Source organism: Solanum verrucosum, unplaced genomic scaffold (genome assembly GCF_900185275.1).
Source record: "Solanum verrucosum unplaced genomic scaffold, falcon-dt-bn FXZP01000662.1, whole genome shotgun sequence".
Lineage (NCBI taxonomy): Eukaryota > Viridiplantae > Streptophyta > Magnoliopsida > Solanales > Solanaceae > Solanum > Solanum verrucosum.
In genome coordinates, this window is record NW_026020526.1 from 117,568 (window position 1) to 136,712 (window position 19,145).

At 35.6% G+C, this 19,145-nt stretch overlaps 1 protein-coding gene across 1 annotated transcript; it reads right to left on the reverse strand.

The window, feature by feature from the left end:
- Positions 1-291: 291 nt before the first annotated feature.
- On the reverse strand, positions 292-983 carry LOC125809872 (uncharacterized). Its single transcript, XM_049489429.1, has 2 exons — positions 625-983; positions 292-544 (listed from the first exon to the last, which is right to left on the reverse strand). Exons 1-2 carry the CDS (start codon positions 981-983, stop codon positions 292-294), a joined length of 612 nt encoding a protein of 203 aa, XP_049345386.1.
- Between the last annotated feature and the right edge of the window lie 18,162 nt (positions 984-19,145).

The window sequence follows — 19,145 nt, forward strand, 5'->3', positions numbered from 1 at the left end:
CTAACCACTTGATGATTTCCTTCTTCACAACCTCTTGCATCGAGGGATCATTCTTCGTTGGTGCTCAATACTTAGCTTTCTGTCCGATACTAACTCAAGATCGCTTCCATGCTTCATAGACCTATAAATATTAAACATTACTTCTTTATTGTTCAATCGAAACTTCATCTGCCCTCTTTTCATATCAACCAAAGCACGCCCAGTTGCTAGAAATGGTATCCCTAAGATGATGGGGACCACAAAATCTACCTCACATTCAAGTATCACAAAGTCCACCGGAAAGATGAATGCCTAAAATTTCACAAGGACATCTTGGAGAACTCCAATCGGTCTCTTCACAGTTCGATCAGCTATAAGCAACCACATTGTAGTTGGCTTGGGAGTCCCTAGACCCAACTTTTTATAAATCGACAACGACATCAAGTTAATGCTAGCACCCAAGTCACATAGGGCCTTCGCAAAGTGCAATATACCAATAGTAAAGGGAATAGTGAAAGCTCCAGGATCCTCTTTCTTCTGTACAAATGACCTTGTAGCAATGACACTACAATGGGGAAACTTGTCTTCACTTTCAAAATTGACAACCCTCTTTTCAGTCACCAGATCCTTCATGAACTTCTATACCCTGAAATTTGTTCAAGTGCTTCCATCAATTGAACATTTATGGACAATTGTTTCAACAAAGCTATGAACCTGCGGTATTCTTCATTCTTTTTAACCAACCTTTGTGGGAAGGGAGGTGGAGGTATCAGCATAGGGATAACTTTTTGTGTCACCTCAACATCCTTTTCTGTATCATCCTTTGGCCCCTCAACTGCCTCTATTTCATCCTCATCTTTTTCTGCATTTTCCATTTTAGTTGGCATGGGAGAATCTACAGTCTGCTTTCCTCCTCGAGTAGTGACTGCCAGACAATGACCATCATTTTTCAGATTCTGGATAGTGTTTCTAGGAAGTGTTCCTGGCTGACGTGGATTCACCATTGTGGACAACTGACCCAACTACTGCTCAAGTTTCTTAATCGACACTGCATGGGCATCAACATTTTGACCGATACTAGATAAATCACTACGCATCTCCTTCACATTGTCATTAGTCGCAACAAACCTTTTCATCAACTTTTGCATCATATCTTCAATGCGAGTCATACTCGATCCAACATCTCTATTACCAGATGGAACATAGGGTCCACTCTTCTCATTCTTGTTTCCATAACTATTTTGGTTGTAGTTGTTGTCGCGATTGAAGTTCCCATCACGGTTGTAGTTACCATAGTTTCGACCTTGGTTTCCTTGACCTTGGCACCAATTTTCCGAATTGGATCCTTGGGCGTTAGTCCGGAAACCCCCCGTCTTATCATTCACCAAGTTCGCATCCTCCTCATAATAATACTCATCAACAAGTGGGGCTCTAGGTTGATAATTCAGAACATTCAATTTCTCTGAACTACCGCTTACCTATTTCAACACCAAGCCAATTTTTGTTCTCAATTTGGCCATCTCTTCACGAATATCATCATTGGATTGAGTTGGTGCGGTTTGGACAACAAACGTGCTCCTTCCAGTATTTGTTTTTCTAGTGCTCCATGCCTTATTGTTCTTAGAGTCTTCTCAAATTTTTCAGCAATCTCCTCAAATGTGCACGCTCCATAAGATCCTCCAACAATAGTATCTAGCACATCTTTACCATTGTCGTCTTACCCTCTGTAGAAATACTCTTTTAGTTTGTCCTTGAGATTCAACTTCTTGGATACTAGAAAGTAATTCTCTATGAACACCTTATACAACTGGTCAAAAGTCGTGATTTAGTTGTATGCCAGCTCAGAGAGCCATATAGTAGCATCACTTGTCAATGAGAATGGGAATACTCTTAAGCCTATTACATCCACATCTAAGTATGATCGTCCCACACTACTCATACATACACTTTTAACCTTAGTCATATGGGCATGTGGATCCTCCGAAGATAACCCAGCAAACATCCATACTGCTGGTCACCACAAAAGTATGTCCTGGAGGTAGTGGAGGGAGAACAATAACACCAGTTGACTCCACAAAATCATAGTCAACCCTGTAGTTATCGGGAACTTTTGGTTCCGGCTGGTTTTGTACCCTTTCCGCATTTTTAGCTAGTGGATCACCCTGAACATGAATGGGTAGGATCAAGACTCTAAGAGGCGGCAAACTAGCTCCACCCCATTGACCCGCTTCGATGGGATCATGTGGTACCTCGAGATTTAAGGCTCTTCCAGACATTCTTCTCAAAGTTCTTCACAATTCCGGATCATAGGGAGTCAGAGGAATGCCTTGACTCCGTGTACTTGGCATACACTAGAGTTAGACCTGTAGAGAACGAAAAAAAAAAAACTTAACATCAGAAAATAATTGACTAAAGTTCAATAACGAAGTTAGTCTAATCTAAAAGTCGTATTCTCCGGCTTCGGCGCCAAAATTTGATACGCCCAAATTACACCTCCCAAAAGAAGTATAAGCGATCATTATCAAATAAAAAGCCTCACTTTTAGGTTAGGGTCGATTCCTCAAGGAATATGGTTCAGACATAGGCTAGCTTACGATTATTTATGTTTAGTCACATTATTTCTTAAAAAGGTAACAAAGAAGGGAGGGTTTGTAAACAAAATAGCAGTTTGTTGATTTGTATCAATACGTAACAAGTAAACATGATTCGCAGTTTGAGATATCAATATGAAATGAAAACTAGGGCATAAGTGTTCCCCATAAGCTCTTATCGTAGTATTCCTAATAATAGTAACTCTATCCTAGTGTTAGCATGCAAGGTTGGTAAGTTAGGTATCCCTAAGTGATTGGTCCTTCAAATAGGGAATTTCACCACGCAACTTGGTCCGTCTATGGGTGTATGCTTTACTAACCCTTACCCTTAACCCTAGATTAGCCTTCACATTATTAGGGTTAGACTATTAGATAGTGGCTAAACACGTCCAAATCTCTGTTGTTTATTCCTTTCTTATTTATTACTTACTTGGTCCGACAAATAGGAACGAGGCGAGTTCTAACGTTGTCCACCGTAAAGCATTCAAAATGAAAGGATTAACAATACATGCATAACACTATTCTAGAATTACTTAATTATTAGTCATACACTGTTAATTGCTCATGGCTCCCAAAATCCTAGTTATGGATTTAGCTACTCATGCTTGAGAATTCAAAATTCATGTTAGGGTTAACAATGTAAATCATTAACTTACAATTGGAATAGTTGAATACCGTAATCTTCAATTGAAAATAAAACCGAAATATCATAAACCAAGCTTTGAGAATTAATTGTCAAAGATGTTTGTAAAATAATCCTCAAAGTAAAAACAAAGCATCCCAAAGTGTCTAACAACCCAAAAATGAAAAATACAACTTATATTTATAGACACTAAGTCCTAAACAAATTAGGAAAAGAAAATATAGGAAATTCCAATTTGGGGTGGTTTTGATCGACAACAACAAACGATGGACCGTGGATCAGCCAACGGTCTGTCGTTCTCCTCCGTGGTTCAACAGTTGGCAAAAATTCTTGGTCTTCAAATCAATGGTCATCACCTACGGTCCGTAGGTCAACTCTGTGGTTCAAGTACTAGAACTCAACTTTCTAAATCAAACGACGACAGTTGACCTATGGTCCGTCCGTCAGTCATATTACGGGGCGTCGGTTGCCTCCGTGGTTCCACACTTGGTCAGACTTCCTTGAACTCATGATCCATGAATCTCTACCTACGGCTCGTCAACTAAACGATGGCCCGTGGTTGGGCTCCGTCAACTGCCACTTCCGCTACTTCAGCTTTTTTCTCACTCAACTGCTCCAAACCTATTTCCTGCAAAATTTACATCAAAGTGCCATCATATCTAATAACAAATTGCCCAAGACTCACACAAACTTCAAGTATAATGCATTAAAAATACCGTAAACTCACGGTATATCAACACCATCAACTTAAAATTATTGTTTGTTCTCAAGGAACACACTAAACTCTAAATGACACTTACGCAAAAGCAAACACACAAACTCAAGCAATCATATGGCTTTCTCTATCAACTCTTTCATGCACTGCAAATCTTCTCATTTAGATTCAATAAATTAACTCATGTGGATCAAAACATGACATAGATAGACCAACATATATCATCACATACACAATCAACAATCACCAAGATACTAACTTTCCAATAATGTAACTAGTGCCCTAACCACAAAGAAATCCTTTCTTCACACAAAATCTTATTTTTAGCTTAAGGATTCAGTCAACGCTCACGCTAAGAAGTGAATTCAAATATAGTTAGTGCTCAATACCATATGCTTGCCCTTATTTTCACTACATTGACTTTCCAGACTAGTTAACGAGGATCACTATAGGGCTTTCTTAGCTTGTAATGTAGGCTCAGGGTAAGGTGTGGTAGATTTAGGTATTTTAGTGACTTTCCTTTCTTCCTTGCATGCTAACACTAGGATAGAATTACTATTATTAGAAATATTGCGTTAAGAGCTTGTGGGGTAACACTTATACACTAGTTTTCATCTCATATTAGTATCTCAAACTGCGAATCCTATTTACTTGTTACTTATTGATACAAATCAACAAACTGCTATTTTGTTTACAACCCCCCTCTCCTTTGTTACCTTTTTCGAAAATAATCTGACTAAACGTAGATAATCGTAAGTTAGCCTAAGTCTAAACCATATTCATCTAGGGATCGACCCTAACCTAAATGTTAGGTTTTTTATTTGACAACGACCGCTTATAAGTCTTTTGGGAGGTGTAATTTAGGCGTATCAAATTTTGGCGCCGCTGCCTGGGAACACAACTTTAGATTAGACTAACTTCGTTATTGAACTTTAGTAAATTATTTCTTGATTTTATGCTTTTCTTGTTTTATTTTTGTTCTGTACAGGCCTAACCTCTAGTGTATGCCAAGTACACGGAGTCAAGGCAATCCCTTGATTCCCTACGATCCAGAATTTAGAAGAACTTTGAGAAGAATAGTTGGAAGAGGCTTAAATCTCAAGGTACCACATGATCCCATCCGGTGCTATTCTAGAATTACTTAATTATTAGTCATACATTATTTATTATTTATGATTCCCACAACCCTAGTTATGGATTTAGCTACTCATGCTTGAGAATTTACAATTCATGGTAGGGATAACAAAGTAAATCATGAACTTACAATTGGAATAATTGAATACCATAATCCTCAATTGAAAATCAAACCCAAATATCATAAACCAAGCTTTGAGAGTTAATTGTCAAAGATGTTTGCAAAATAATCCTCAAAGTAAAAACAAAGTGTCCCAAAGTTTCTAACAACCAAAAAATGAAAAATACAACTTATATTTATAGACACTAAGTCCTAAACCAATTAGGAAAAGAAAATATAGGAAATTCCGGTTTGGGGCGGTTTCGATCTACAACACCAAACGACGGACCGTGGATCAACCAATGGTTTGTGGTTCTCCTCCGTGGTTCAGCAATTGGCAAAATTTCTTGGTCTTCAAATTGACGGTTAGCACCTACGGTCCGTAGGTCAGTTTACAATCCGTCCTGTTCCTCCGTGATTACTGGAACTCAACTTTCTGAATCAAACAACAACAGTTGACCTATGGTCCGTCGTTCATACTATGGGGCATCATTGGCCTTCGTGGTTCCACACTTGGTCAGAGTTCCTTGAACTCACAATCCATACCTCTCTACCTATGGCTCATCGACTGAAAGGCAGCCTGTGATTGGGCTCTGTCAACTGCCACTTCTGCTACTTCAGCTCTTTTCTCACTCAACTGCTCCAAACCTATTTCTTGCAAAAATTACATCAAAGTACCATCATATCTAATAACAAAATGTCCAAGACTCACACAAACTTCAAGTATAATGCATCAAAAATATTGTAAACTCATGGTATATCAGGTATTATTTAATCGATAAATTGATATTTATTAATTAAAAGAATGTTTTGATATTCATGTGTAGAGGTCTTGAGTTTAGAAGAAATATTAGATATCATCCGAAAAAAACAATGTTGATGATGAAGTTCTAGATGATACGATACATTTGGAACTAGTTACGCGTAAGACAACACTTCTCAGGTCTTGAAATCTTTGCAATTTTATGGTGCAGTTCGAAAAGACAACACCAAAACTTTAAGATGCAATAAGAAAAGTTAGAGATGAACTTCATCTAGATTTAAAATTTAACGAAATACAAAAATAACAAAATCATATTTCACTAAATTGTCATAAATATATTTGTAATTTTAAAGAATTATTAATTTATAATATTAATGGAACTATATATTTATATAGGAGTCTTCTGAAAATATATTATCTTATCGAAATAAGTAATTTTTTCCATTGGCCCAAGTCGGGACCGGATGAAAATATTATCTTAGAGAGATTATTAATTATCGAGTATTAATTTAGTGAGGTTTTACTGTTTTTAAAAAGTCAAACTTTAGTAACTTTTAAGTTAAAAAATGAAAAAAAATAGGGGAGTATCTACTTTTAACTTTTTCAAGTTATTTTAAACTTATTTTAAGTTATTTTTAACTTTGTCAAATGCTCCGAAAAGCTAAAAATTACTTGAGAGTAGGTTTGACCAACTTTTAAGCCAATCCAAATAGGCTCGAAGAAGAAAGAGAGACTGCATCGACCACCTTTGATAAATAATAATGGGATATATAAGGCACAAGTATCCCCTAGACTATGACCGAAATCCTGGAGACACACCTTAACTAAACTCAGGTCCTCTTACCCCTCGAACTCATTTTTTTGTAATTTTGTACCGATGTACACCTTTTGTCATACGTGGCACACTCCGTGACTTCACGTAGTTGAAGCACGTTGGAGATGTTTGGATGCCATGTAAGCCAAAAAAGTATACAAAATTACAAAAAAATGGGTTCGAGGGGTTAATAGGACATTTGCTTAGTTAATGTGTGTGTCTATGATTTCGGTCATAGTCTAGGGGTACTTGTACCATATCTCAAGAAAAAACATAAAAGCTTCGGTTGAAAGATAAAAAAACTCATCATTAAGGCATTAACTTTTGAAATATGAATTAATGTTAATGATGATGTAGCGTTCTTTAAGGCCTCAAATCCTATTTATCTTTTTTGTGATTTTTTTGGAGATTTTTCATCATTTTAAAATACATAAAATATTAAGGTTTTATATTTAATTATGTCTTCATTAAAGTAAAAACCTAAAAGTTTCAGTTGACAGAAAAAAATAACCCACCATTAAGGCATTAACTTTTGAAATATGAGTTAATGTTACCGGAAATTTTCTGGCAGAAAAAAAGTTATCTCTTCTCCTTCCCCATAATTAACATTTATTAATATGTATTAGTGTTGTATTAGTATACATAGCGTTGCACGATTTTTTTACCCAGAAAACTCATTTCAATCCCCTTTCTCCTTCCCAATAATTACTATTTATTAATAGGAAAATGCATAAGTACCCTCAATCTATGCCCGAAATCTCAGAGACACACTTATACTATACTAAACTCTTATTACCTTCCCGAAATTATTTTATAAATAATTTTCTACCCCTTTTCGGCCTACGTGGCACTATCTTCTGGGCCCATCGTGTGTTGACAATTTTTTCAAGCTATCTGGTTGATAGTGCCACGTAGGCCGAAAAGGGGTAGAAAATTATTTATAAAATAAGTTCGGGGGGTAATTGAACCTTAGTATAGTATAAGTGTATCTCTGAGATTTCGGGCATATATTGGGGGGGGGGGAGGGGTACTTATGCATTTTCCCTTTATTAATAGGTACTAACTATTGCACATCTCTTCAAATTCTGGATATCTAATAAAATGATAGTATAAATTTAGGAACAATGCTCCAACAACCCCATGTTCTAGGTGAAAAACTCATGATTCTATATTTCCTCAGGTAATTCTAATTATTATTTTTATTGGATAATTGTATTAACAAATCCTCTTATATGAATCAAAGTAATGTAATTTACTTATTAGTTGTTATACATGGTTCTAGGTGATCCTATGATCTCTCCTCAAAATTTTCTTATGCATGGACGTTTATTGTTATGATTTCTAAGCTATATTCCTTTCTTGATTGTTAAATATAATTTTACTGAGTTTGTTTCATCATTTGCAGAAAGTGAAAAGAAAAATGTATTAACCGACTATAATAGCTATTCAAAATTTCAAAAGGACTGCTTATCAAACTACTTATTATGAGTGTCTCAAATATATCATTTTGATTATGCTTATAGATATTATTATTTAAATATTAGTTTTGGCATATTTAAAGTTACAAAATTTAGTTCCAATTAAAAAGAGTGAATTATGTTGAACTAGCTATTTTTAAATTCGAATAATCTCATTTTAGTATGAGATGAATTTATATTCGTATTTTACATGAGTAATTTGAATATAAGTTACTATCAATAGTTTAGCAAATAAAAAAAACGTGAATTGTATTAGCACCACAATTTTTTAATTTATCCAAATATATGGTAGCTTGAAATTTAAAATTTATATCTGTATATATTTATATATAGTTGGGCATAGACAAAGTGATATTACAACTCTATAACCAATAACCAATAACCACATTTTTCTTTTTTTCTCAATTTTTTACTTTTCTCCTATTTTTTAAATCTGATTTTGTTATTAATACAAAAAAAATAAAAAAAATCACTACTTCGAATATTTCTCGTGAATATATGTTACTCATTTTTTCTCAATTTCTCACGGTTAACTACCACTTATTGTGTTCAAGTCTCTTTAATGTTTTAGTACATATCATTTTAATTTTAATTTTTTATTTTTGTTAAACAATTACTCAATTAATTAGGGAAAGATAATTTCTATAAAAGATGAGGAATGATGAAAGACGTTAGATTTTAAATAGGTGATAAGAATATTAAAGTAGGAAAAAGTAAAAAAAAATTATTATTAAAAAATAGAGCACAATCTTTAACCAACAACAAGAATTAGGGAAACAAGAAAATAATGAAATAAAATAAATAAATATAGAAAGGGTCGAAGGAACTAACGGTCCTGAAAAATAAAAAAGAGGAAGTAGAATAAGAGAGGGTGAGAAAACGGAGATAACCAAGAAGAAAATAATGAAAAATTGAGAGAAAGTAACCTATTTTCTAAACTAGAGCTTATTATTTAGGGTATGAACAAATGATGGGGAGATTAGATACATGAATGAGTTTTTTTTTTGAAAACAATAATAGTTAAGAAATGATATTAAAATACAATTCATTTCTACTTATATCTACCTTTACTTTTCATTTCAGCTTTACTTTAATTAACTAGAAGAAAAAAATTAATGTATATTATTGATTTTGTCAGGATAGGTATGAAAGTATGTTATTATTTCGATTAAATTTTAATAAGTTCATTTCTAAATTTATAAATAGGTTTTAGGACCACGTGAAGCGCGGAAATGTTCACTAGTATGGATATAAAAGCTAGATAAAAAAATGCTCTCAAAGTTATTGATAAGGGAATACCAAGAATGATTGAATTGTTATTGACTTCTGTGGTTCAATTTTGTGTTTGAGAGATTGATGATTATTTAATTATTACATTATGACCTATATTTAATCAATATATGGAAATCAAATGCGTTCATATATTTTAAAAAGAATTACTCAAGTAGTCATTACTGAGTAACTTTTTAATATATTAATTTCAGTAACTTTTTTAAAAATTAATGTTAAGTGAATTATTTTTTGGGAGAAGAATAAATATACACAGTTCTAGTGTCCTCACATGACCAATAACAAGACTTTTACCCAAAAAATAAAAAAGAATTAAGAGAAAATGGTCAAATGTTTCCCTAATCTATATTCGGATTTTCAACTACATACTTCAATTCCACATGGGTTTTATCACCCCCTTGAACTTTTTAAAATTGAAATTATTATCTCTCTAAACGCTTACTTGACAAAGTGAGTGTATTTCACTCCCTCAAAGAGAGTGAAGACCAAAAATAAATATTAAAATATTATTTCTAATATTTTTTCATAAATATATGTATTTTTATTTATTATTCCTTTTTTTTTCCTAATTGTTTTGATCTCTTTTAATTTGTTTTCTTCTTCATAGCAACTTGATACAACATCTATGGCAAGCACCAAATTTCATCACCATTTTGAAATCATCGCCTTCACTATGTCAATCATACACCACAAATCGTATTAGCAATTTCACCACCACTCTCTACAATAAAAAGTTATGTACCAAAAATCTTTCAAATCAAAAGAAAATTAAGCTTGAATAAGGATACCAAAATGATTTTCTTCAACAAACATTGAATACTAAGAATTTTTTTCATCCTATATTCAATACTCAATAGACCCATAAGATTTTCCTCAACTGATTTTAATAACTTGTCATTATTTTTGCGAATCTAAAAAAATGTATCACCTGTTCTTCATCTTCTTCGTCTCATTGCTATGAAAATTTGATGTAAAATCACCCAAAGTCTTCTCAAAATCGACCCTAAATTTTAAATATAAGCTTTTCTCGATGTTTCGATTCTTTTGATATATTACCCACTCAAAATGAAGCTCGTTTGTGGCAAATCGAAATTTGAACTCAAGCTTTTGAACTATCTAGAATGGAGGTTTCAAGTTGGTGATTCACATTTTAGACTATGAGCTTCAGTTTTCAGCCATACAAAACTCTTACAACCATCAACGAAAGTTGCTCCCATATCACAAATATAGATCCAATAATTTCATATGGAAGCTGATCAATTTCCATGGAGTTTCGACGTTCTTCAAATAAAAGAATCTTAGCCATGAACTCAGTCAAACTCAGCATGTTTCGCTTCAAATAATTACCAACCTTCTATGTTGTCAAGTGCCAACAAGTTCCAAATTTAAAGATCCAAAATACATCCATTAATTTTGGCATTGTGACCTTAAACTAGACAATAAATCAGAAAGGAAAAATAATAAAAATAGTTCTTAATAAAATTTCCACGTGTCACCACCCAGACCGTCATGATTGACACCCACACTAATTCTCCGGTGGGAGAACCATTACTACAACCCAACTAAGCAGCCTTAACCAAGATACTACACATTTAAAGTTACGGAAGTAGGTTTAAATGCATAAATTATATAGAGTTCCCGTAAACTCCAAAGGTTTAAATAAACTAGCCAAACTAATGCGGAAGAACAACCCCTAGAACCTGAAAGTCATTGTACCAAAACTCTACTAACAACAAGTCTAAGAACAAGGGGTACAACCCCGAAACTAAACAAACACCTTTAACAAATAGTCTGAGTCCAAAAAGAGTGGACTTAAACAAGAAAGATCCATGACAGCCTGAAAGAACTGGCTCACCCTTGAATCCAGTCACACTCAATAGTCACCTAGCTGAGATACAATAGCCGCCTGAAGATGCCCTGTACTCAACAAAGAACAAAAAAGTGCAGTATCAGTACACAACCATAGTGTACTGGTAGGATCACGCGGCTATTCCAGTAAGCGAAATATATATAAGCAGTCACAACAAAGTAAAACACGCATATACATATATGACAAGCCAATGGTCCTTTCATGGAACCCAATTCAATAGTCCTCTCATGGAACCCATACCCAAACTGTTAGTGTACCGAAACGTGGTACCCGATCCCAATTATTATGATAGACGTGACACCCGATCCCATATGTGCGCCGGAACATAGCACCCGTTCCAAGTTAGTGTGTCGGAACGTGACACCTGATCCATTCAACAAACCACAATCACAATCACAATGTACATTCTCATAATCATACAGTGAAGTGTTGATTCATGGTATACAATTATTCACTCATCCTCAATAACATTAGATGTGATCAATAGGCTTTATTCACATACATACATGCATTACAATGAAGCAATTACTAACATACATCACGCAAAACATGAAATCACAACCATCACCTACCTCGAACAAAGCTTGAATCCTCCTATGAAACTTGATTTTTTCCTTTTCGGATTATTTCTGCTAGCTCTAGGTCTACAAACAAACAATTCAATATGGGGATCAATAATTAAGGTCTAATTTCCCCGGATTATGACAAACCCAATAACCCAAGACCCAAATTATGACCCTAAGGTGCAGCTAGGGTTTTTCCACCATCCAAAATCGTTCAAAACCCTCCCCTAATGATATAGAATCAAGATTTTATGTTCTACGGATTGAAAAATGGAATTAGGGAGCGAAAACCTTACCTTTAGGACCAAATTTCATGGAAAACTATCAAGAACTCGTCTGGGGTTGTCTCCTAGGTCTTCAAAACGAAAATTACTGGATAATGGCATTTTTGGGGTTTATTTCTGACTTATGTCGCGATTGTTCGCCATAACGGACCTCATCCCACTACAGCGACCCCGCCCTGGCGGGAAAATCCCACCTTGGTGGCTTGCACAGAAATAGTGAGCTAATTTAAAAGTTCCAAACCCCCATTTCACAACACATCTTCATCCCATGACACTCAAAAAATACCCGTTCACGCTAAGATCAGTTTCGGGAGTTCTACTCGCCCGAATTCGATCTCGTAAAGTCATACGGGTTCCTTGATGTCTTAGCTATCCACTCACTTGATCACAATTATAATTAGGTCTCTCATTCGTTACCAGATTTCCCTAGACCTCATTGACTCCGATTTCATTCAAATTTGGACTAGGTTAGGAAATTCCAAGTTACTACCAAAAAGTTTTATGGCCCCAATTCTTTCCCCATTGGCTTTTCCCTAACGATGAAATCAGGTTGTTACAATAGATACCAATTTACCCATCACTCGTCCCGAGTGATCAACTAGGAAAGACTGGCTAAATTAAAGGTAAAGTAGTGTCTGAATCGTCGAATTATTGGGGATACTTGTCTCGCATGTCCTTAGCTTCCGAACATCGTGGTCAAGAATTGCAACCGGTTCTTCCTTATACTGAAGGTCTTTGTTTAACAAAACTGAGTCTCACTTTATGATATAATCTCCGTCCCCAAACCAACCTATTGAATACCTACACATCCTCCCATACAATGACTCAATGAAGTCATCACAATACTCGAGTAATAATTATTGTTGTATGTATACTTAATTAACAACAAAGCTATTGCCCATAACCACCAAAGTTGATCGTACACATGTTTGCAACATGTTATCAAGGACTTTGACACAAACATCAAGATGAATCCTTTCTCACATAACCAAGATAAAATTCTAAATCAGTACTAGCTATGATTAGAGGTGGACCTGAACCAACCAACCCACACTCATAATACTCAAACAATTATAGTTCTTATCAACATCTCCTTCTCACAATATAAATTTCCATGAGCTTAAGTTATAAAACTTTGATCTTTAGACATCAGATACTCATCGAGGGATATGTACAGGCATACAAAACCTCCAACAACACTATCGAAATGCTAGATTTAGTAATTGTAGATTACCTCTTAAGAACAATAGAATTGGACCCAACGACCCCCACATTCAACCACATACAATCAATACATGACCTCGACGACTAGATGGATATTAAGATTGTCGGACAACTGTGATTACACAGGATAGCTCTTGTATGAATTCTCATAAGCAAGGTGGTACATGTAGAACTACTGAAATACTTTAACAATTCAGAGAAGACACCAAATATGTCCTCTAAAATAACCAAATCTTCCCAATCATCCCACTCAACCAAGAGAACATCGCATGATCGGTACACCTGATCTACCACTAGGGATCCACCCACAAAAGTGAAAACACACGTGAGCATAACTAGAGACTCATACTCACAACCATGTACAAAATGAAATAGATGATCATATAAGATTTTTTACGGAATAACACTAAAGGTTTTCCTCTGAAGAGTCGATATCAGTCATTTCTATTGAGTTGACTCTACATACTTTTCACATCATTCCACTGAAGTCCACACTCTCAATACTAACAACCATCATGAACACTCCGACCATTTACCTTACTGAAAACCAACACTTTTAAATGAAAACCTTTCTTATGTACTTTATAATCAATAGTAATAAACTTTACGACTCAACCCAAGTGTAAGTCCTTTCAAAGGCTCAATACCTGATACAATTGATCATTTCTCACCTTGCAAATTCATGCCTTGATAAAATATATCACCACGAATGTAGACTTACAATGAAAAATCTGAATTATAAATTCAAACATATAACACAATTCATTTATCTATCAACATTAGCTTGTACCTTGAAGATTTTTATAAATTCATGGATCTTCGCTTGTCATTGATCGCCTCTCCATTGATCTTACAATATCTTTCTCTAAAAATTCAATCATACACATTACTAAACTCAAAACAAAAACAAAGCACATATCTTCATACTTGAGCTAATGTCTGTACACTCATTTCTCAAGTCATTCCCAATAGTTTTTAACCAATCTGATGGGTTTGTGACACTATTACCACATCCATAATAAAACGAATGAAATCACGCGTCTCTAAACCCAATTATCTACTCCTCTGAAGATATCTCTTCAACATTTGCAATCAAATACAATATCTTGCTCTCGTCTCTCTCTCAAGGTTGTACAATATCCAACTATTTTTCCTTCATTATGACTCTAGCTCTTTTAAATTCTATTCGAGTGGTGTCCTACCATCTCTTAAAAATTTCCATACAACCATGTTACTCACCAAATATTAGAAAACCACAACCTTAGATATTCGCAAGTCGTAATTACTATACAAAATTCGCTTAACCAACAATCTTATTATATAGTTGCATCCCATCACAATCCATCACAAACTCTTATTACCATTATGCTCAGTTAGTGCTGGTTATTACTACGAAGTCAACCTTTTCATCGATATGACACCTCAAATTCATGTATACTCATCAAATTTCAAGGACCAACCCAATTTTATAAGCACTTTCTTACTAAAATACTTCATTTGCCTTCACCCAAGTATATTCAATGGGACTTCCTTTACCCATAATCTTGTCATTCCGGTATCAATCCACTCCTTTATGGCTTAAGATAAAATCACTGGTCCTCGTACTACCCTTCTTCTTCTTAACAAACAAGATAGGAGCACCCCACAGGGAAGCACTAGGACGGATGAAACCTTTATCAAGAAGCTCTTGGATTTGAGCTTTAAGCTCTCTCAATTCTTCCAGAGCCATGCGATAAGGAGTAATGGAGATAGGGTGAGTGTCAGTTTCCAAGTCAATGCATAAATCTATTTCTCTATCCGGAGGCATTCCATACAAATCAGTAGGAAACACTTTTCTAAATTATGACACCACATGAATAGACTCAATAAAGGGAGACTCAACCTCAACATCCCGAATATGAGCTAAATAAGCCAAACAACCCTGCCTCACCAGTTTCCTACCCCGCACGAAATATATGACCTTAACTAACTTAGGCTTGTACCTCCTTCCCACTCTAACCTTTCCTTACCTGGGATCTCTAGAGTTACTGACTTAGCATTACCATTAAACATAACATAATAGGGGAACAACCAAGTCATGCCTAAAATTATATCAAGTCAGTCATATCCAACATAACCAAATCAACCCAAATATGAAAATCCATAAACATAACAGGATAACATGATATACATGGGTGACTATGACTGACTCTTCAACTGGGGTAGAAACATGGATAGGGACATCAAGTATATCACAAATCATATCAAATTCTGAGGCAAATCGCATGAACACATAAGAATAATCTCGAAAAAGGTATAAAACTAAGCCCTGTCATCTTGACGGTTAACCTCCTTGCCTGGCTGCACTACTCCTCTACTTGCATTACCATTTCTCTGGCCTCCACGACCTCGTTAATTTCCTCCTCATATGCCCAGGTTCTCCACATTTTTAACACACTTAATAACTTAACCAAGTAAGCATCGCTGCTATAGGAGCAGTCGTATCCTAACCTCTTTGATATACAATCAATCCATGAAATCGTAGTACAACTTCTAACCACAATTGACATAACTTAATTTAATCATTCGCTAAACAACCCATACATGTTATGACAACAATACTAAATGCATTTTCCAAAGTAATGGTGTTCATTATCGAGCCGTCCCTTACCAAAACTTCTTGAATGTTGTCACCTATAACTTGAATCTGCAAATCTGACCTTAATCCCTTCACAAGTGACAATAGTAGCTAGCGAGCCCCACAAAACTCTTAATTTCATTCACAAAACTAGGTCGAACCCAATTCCTGACTGCTTCAATCTTTTGGGGATCTACCATTACCCCTTCCCTTGAAACCACATGCTCCCAAAAGGCAACCGAAGTCAACCAAAATTTACACTTAGAATATTTTGCATACCATTTTTGTTTCCCAAGAACACCTAGAATAATATGAGGATGGTTGGCATGCTCTTCCTCACTTTTCGAATAAACTAAAATGTCATCAATAAATACTATAACAAACGAATCAAGATACGGTTTGAACAAACCATTAATCAAACTCACGAAAGATGCAGACGTATTTGTCAACCCAAATGACATAACTAAAAACTCATTGTGCCTATTGCGGGTCCTAAATGTCATTTTTGATATATCCTCAGGCCTAATATTTAACTGATGATAGCCAGACCTTAGATCAATCTTAAAGAAAACTGATGCACCCTGCAACTGGTCAAAAGATCATTTATCCGAGGTAGCAGATACTTGTTCTGAATGGTGACCCTATTCAACTGTCGGTAATCTATACCAATCCTCTCTTGCTAGTGATGGTGTTACCACTTTTGTTCCTCTAGTTCGGACCATAGAGTGAAGGATGAAAAATACCAATTTGTATCACCCAGATACCAATAGGATTCAAGTCTTAGCACGAAAGAGTAGAAAGAAGTGAGTTTTTTCTAAAGTCCTATAGCCTCTCGAAGAAAAGTACGGACGTCTTCGTACCGTTCCGCAAGACTCTACTAGACTCATTTTGGTACAATTAGATCAACGAACCTAGAGCTCTGATACCAACTTTGTCACGACCTAGACCGTTGTGATTGACACCTACACTAACCCTCAGGTGGGAGAACCATTACTACAACCCAACTAAGCAACCTTAACCAAGATACTATGCATTTAAAGATACATAAGAAGATTTAAATGCATAAATTATATAGAGTTCCCATAAACTCTAAAGGTTTAAATAAACTAGCTAAACTAATGCGGAAGAACTATCCCTAGAACCTGAAAGTCATTGTACCAAAACTCTACTAACAACAAGTCTAAGAAAAAGGGGTACAACCCTGAAACTAAACAAACACCTTTAACAAATAGTCTGAGTCCAAAACGAGTTAACTTAAACAAGAAAGATCCATGGAAGTCTGAAAGAAATGACTCAACCTTGAATCCAGTAACGCTCAATAGTCACCTAGTTGAGGTCAATTAATAGCCTCCCGAAGATGCCTTGTACTCAACAAAGAACAAGCAAGTGCAGTATCATTACACAACCATAGTGTACTGGTAGGATCACATGACTGTTATAGTAAGCAAAATATATATATGCAGTCACAACAAAGTAAAACACGCATATACAATATATCTATATATATATATATATTAGTTTATCATTTTTGGAGCTATGTACAATTCTACATTCTTAATAACAAGTATATATGACAAGCCAATGGTCCTCTCATGGAACCCAATTCAATAGTCCTCTCATGGAACCCATACCCAAACTATTAGTGTACCGGAACGTGGTACCCGATCCCAATTATTGTGTCAGACGTGACACCTGATCCCATATGTGCACCGAAACATGGCACCCGATCCAAGTTAGTGTGTTGGAACGTGACACCCGATCCATTCAACAAGCCATAATCACAATCATAATCACAATGTACATTCTCATAATCATACAATCAAGTGTTGATTCATGACATACAATCATTCGCTCATCCTCAATTACATTAGGTGTGATCAGTAGGCTTCATTCACATACATACATGCATTACAATGAAGCAATTACTACATACATCACGCAAAACATGAAATCACAACCATCACCTACCTCGAACAAAGCTTGAATCCTCGTAGGAAGCTTGATTTTTCCCTTTTCGGATTCTTTCCGCTTGCTCTAGGTCTACAAACAAATAATTTAATACGAGGATCAATAATTAAGGTCTAATTTCCCCGGATTATGGCAAAACCCAAATTATGATCCTAAGGTGAAGCTAGGGTTATTCCCACCATCCAAAACCGTTCAAAACCCTCCCCCAATGATATAGAATCAAGATTTTACGTTCTATGAATCGAAAATGGAATTGGGGAGCGAAAACCTTACCTTTAGCACCAAATTTCGTGGAAAACTGTCAAGAACTCGTCTGGGGTTGTTTCCTAGCTCTCAAAAACAAAAGTTGCAGAATAATGGCATTTTTGGGGTTTATTTCCAACTTAAGTCGCGACTGTCCCGCCACAACGGACCTCATCCCTCTACAGTGTCCCCGCCCTAGCAGGAAAATCCCGATTTGGTGGCCTGCACGGAAATAGTGATCTAATTTAAGAGTTCCATGCCCCCATTTCGCAATACATCTTCATCTCATGACACTCAGAAAATATCCGTTCACGCTAAGATCAGTTTCGAGAATTCTACTCGCCTGAATTTGATTTCGTAATATCGTACGGGTTCCTTAACGTCTTAGCTATCCACTCACGTGATCACAATCATAATTAGGTCTCTCATTCGTTACCAGATTTCCCTAGACCTCACTGACTCCGATTTCGTCCAAATCTGGACTAGGTTAGGAAATTTCAAGTTATTACCAAAAAGCTTTCTGGCCCCATTTCTTTCCCTATTGGCTTTTCCCTAACGAAGGAATCAGGTCATTACACCACGTGTCTAACGTGTGAGTTTCACCAGCTAGCATAAATATGGTTCTTACGTTTTAAGGGTGTAATAATATCAAACTTAAATAGTTCAAGAGGGTGATAAGAACCCCGTAAAGTTGAAGTGTGTAGTTGGAAATCCAAATATAAGTTAGGAGGGTATTTGGACATTTTCTCAAAAAAATAACATAGTTCATCTTTAGAATAAAATGATAGAAACTCTAGTTAGCTTCAATTTTGTGAATATGTCAACAAATTTTGTTTAACTAGGGCTATGATTGGATCGACACGAGATAA